This window comes from Camelina sativa, chromosome 5 (genome assembly GCF_000633955.1).
Source record: "Camelina sativa cultivar DH55 chromosome 5, Cs, whole genome shotgun sequence".
Taxonomy (NCBI): Eukaryota; Viridiplantae; Streptophyta; class Magnoliopsida; order Brassicales; family Brassicaceae; genus Camelina; species Camelina sativa.
Window position 1 is genome coordinate 347,965 of NC_025689.1, and position 3,102 is coordinate 351,066.

Sequence of the window (3,102 nt, forward strand, 5' to 3'; positions counted from 1 at the left end):
CCAGTAATTCGGTAGGTTCACAAACAGGAATTTCTTCCCTCCACTTGCACATATTATGGTCTTGATCTGAAGATTTTATCATCTGATTATCTGTCTTTTCTCTCTGTGGAGTATTCATAGATTGCGGAATATCCTGACACCATGAATCACCTTTTGCATCTACAGAACTTGAACCGGGCTCTCTTGAGTATATACCAATCACTCTGTGATGCTCCTCCAAAGATTTAGAAGATAATTGCTCCAAATCAGCCTGATTTATTNAACTAAACAAAACAAAGCAAGAGAAAGGGTCAGAAAGCAACAGAGAATCACTAGAAACTATAGCCATTTATTAGAAATCGATCATGCATCTGAGATGTAAAATCGGCCTTACCTGATCGTATTTTGCATTCTTTTGAGACTCTCCTTGTCCTGTGTTTAGGAAATATATCTGGCCAACGTCATCTGAAAGCACAATAGATGTCCCATCTCTACACAGTGCCAAGGAAAAGATATCATAACTAATGATTCCATAACTTGCATGTGACTAAAGAAATGCTTCAGAAGCAGATGTCGTTCCTGAAAGAAATATGAATATTGTATATCCAACTGGATATGCAAAATATGGCTGTATCCTCTAGTTTCAGACTCAAATAATCATGTGCATGTTTTACTGAAGTCATTTGCGAAAACAAAACAGAGAATATATAAGATCTTGTCCTGGATATATCATTGGTTACTTACTGTGAAAATTTTCCATCAACCAACTTAAATCTCCCGATTTCGTATACTTTGATTGGTATACCCTCCCATATCTAGAAAGAAAAATCTAAGGAGGTAAGTGATACCATTGATAAGATCTAGGATTATTCCTATTAGAAAAAAATGAAACTCACATCCCAGATAATTGTTTTCCCATCGTAGCCAGCGCTCATAGCAATACGAGGATTGAAAGGATGGACATCCAAGACATAGGACTACAAAGAGAAAATGAGTGATCATTTATATCAATATTAGTATCTCCCATATCAAGTCGGGGATGAACAACAAAACTTGAAGATAAATGCAATATGGAAGATATGGGACATTCAGGAATCGAAATCAGATAAGAACTACAATGAACTATAAAGGACACAACATATAATATAAAGAAAAAAACAACATACATCTGGCCCCAACTATAATCTCAAGATAAAGAGTAGAAATTGTTACCGATTCACTGTGACCAGTTAAACAATGCACTAAGCTACCATCAGCAGCATTCCAAACACATATCCTGCAATCTGAATAAACACTGATGGATTAAGGGAAACAGAAGATAGTAGCACTTTCATGTAATACCAACAGGTAGCCAAAAACACTTTTTTCAGGGTTTATGTATTTTTACTATCCACGATTGAAACACAGTCAGACTGAGAGAAATCCATCAAAATTGATAATCTATGCATGAAGATATCCTCTGATGATATTTATTTACCCATGATAGCGGCAAGTACGAAGCGATTATCCAAGCTCCATATAATCATATTTACACCCCGTGGTGTTGGAAGAAACCTTTGACGTGGGCCTCCTCGAGGAGGTTGTGGAGGAAGTGGAGGAGGTGGCACCTTCAGATGATATCCTTTCATCCAGCGTCCAGATTTCCCCTGAAAATATAATATCGAGGAAGTTGAGGAACCAATGATAGAATCGGAAATTTGCTGTCACTAACTTGCAAAGTACCATTGCATTCTGCGGTTGATTGACGGAACTTACATGGAATTTACGTGATCTTGGAGTCCATATAATTGCACTACCATCGCGAGAGCAGGTTACTATGTTGTCATGACAAAACCTAGTGATCAGAAGTATTAAATCTTAACTAAGAATAAAAGGAAGATAGAGGAATGAAAATAAGTCCAACACTTAAAACGTGAAACAAACCAGGAATTCTTAAACTTTGGGTAACAATCTTCCTTCAGAGTATCAGCTGTTGAAGATTTTGGAGCCACAGCACAACCACTATAAAAAAAAATAGAAACACCCTTTTAAATTTCTAATTATGTTCTCCAACCAACAAAATGCACAATCTAAGAGAGGCGCCATGTTCACTGGAAAATACCTAAACTGCACATAGTTGACATCATTCTCATGGCCACGTAGAACATCCAGCTCATGAGTCGGCTGTTCAGCATCATCCAAGTTAGGTTTTGAGGCACTCCAAACCTGCAAGATAATGGAAATACTGACAAATTAGACTAACAAGCAAACCAAAACAAAATAACATTTCCTGCAGTTTCTGCATTACGAAGGAGGATAACTAAATTTGAAAGTTTAACACAGACCCTTGCATTGCTGTCAGAGCTACCCGTGACGAAAATGGTCCCATTAGCATTGTAAGCACAACATAATATTTGATGACTCTGAGATGCATTGCTCGTGGACGCTTTGTTGGAAGATGTAAAAGTGTTTTTGCCTAAGAAAAATTTCCAATGAGCTCTATAACCGAAAAGATTTTTAACATTGAATAAAAAAATGATGATGTACCACTTCTTACCAGTGCTAGCATCTGATGGACTTGGAACATAGATTCGTGGGAGCCATTGAGAATACCTAGCATCCCAGATACGACAGGTTCCATCATCTGATGACCTACATAGATAACAAAAAAACACAAATAACTAACTGAATACAAGTCCAGGAAGCTGTATTGAAACATCCAAACTAAAGATCCAGGGGTGGTCTAGAACAAAGCGAAACGAACTGGTTAAACAGAACTCACGATAAAAGTTGGTAAACAGACGCCTGTCTGGGACTGAATGCAATTGCAGTAACAGCTCCAGTGTGGCCCCGCAATACAGAAATTGGCATTCCATCAGGCAACCGCCACTGTCATAAGAATCAATACTCTCTAACTGATAAATAAATTAAAACAAGTAATACAGTAAAGACTAGAAGTGTATTCTTACCACTCGGATCACAAAATCGTTTGAAGCTGACGCCACCAAAGCATTGTTTGAACTAACGGCCAAGTCTGTAATGTCACCCTACATAAAACATGCATAGGCGAGACTAATTTTAATAGAACAATCCACAACCTATTTCTTACAAATATCGAAAACAATAGCTCACTTCATGCCCGCG

At 37.7% G+C, this 3,102-nt stretch overlaps 1 protein-coding gene across 1 annotated transcript in view; it reads right to left on the minus strand.

The window, feature by feature from the left end:
• LOC104788725 (PH-interacting protein-like) overlaps window positions 1-3,102 on the minus strand; it is a 10,166-nt gene that overhangs the window by 3,493 nt on the left and 3,571 nt on the right. The window contains exons 7-18 of the mRNA XM_019245154.1: window positions 2,741-2,847; window positions 2,516-2,610; window positions 2,304-2,434; window positions 2,081-2,184; window positions 1,903-1,980; window positions 1,735-1,813; window positions 1,457-1,625; window positions 1,192-1,262; window positions 876-956; window positions 724-794; window positions 374-470; window positions 45-250 (exon numbers count right to left, since the gene is read on the minus strand). Coding sequence (XP_019100699.1) covers window positions 45-250; window positions 374-470; window positions 724-794; window positions 876-956; window positions 1,192-1,262; window positions 1,457-1,625; window positions 1,735-1,813; window positions 1,903-1,980; window positions 2,081-2,184; window positions 2,304-2,434; window positions 2,516-2,610; window positions 2,741-2,847 — 1,289 coding nt within the window. The remainder of the gene's footprint in view (window positions 1-44; window positions 251-373; window positions 471-723; window positions 795-875; window positions 957-1,191; window positions 1,263-1,456; window positions 1,626-1,734; window positions 1,814-1,902; window positions 1,981-2,080; window positions 2,185-2,303; window positions 2,435-2,515; window positions 2,611-2,740; window positions 2,848-3,102) is intronic.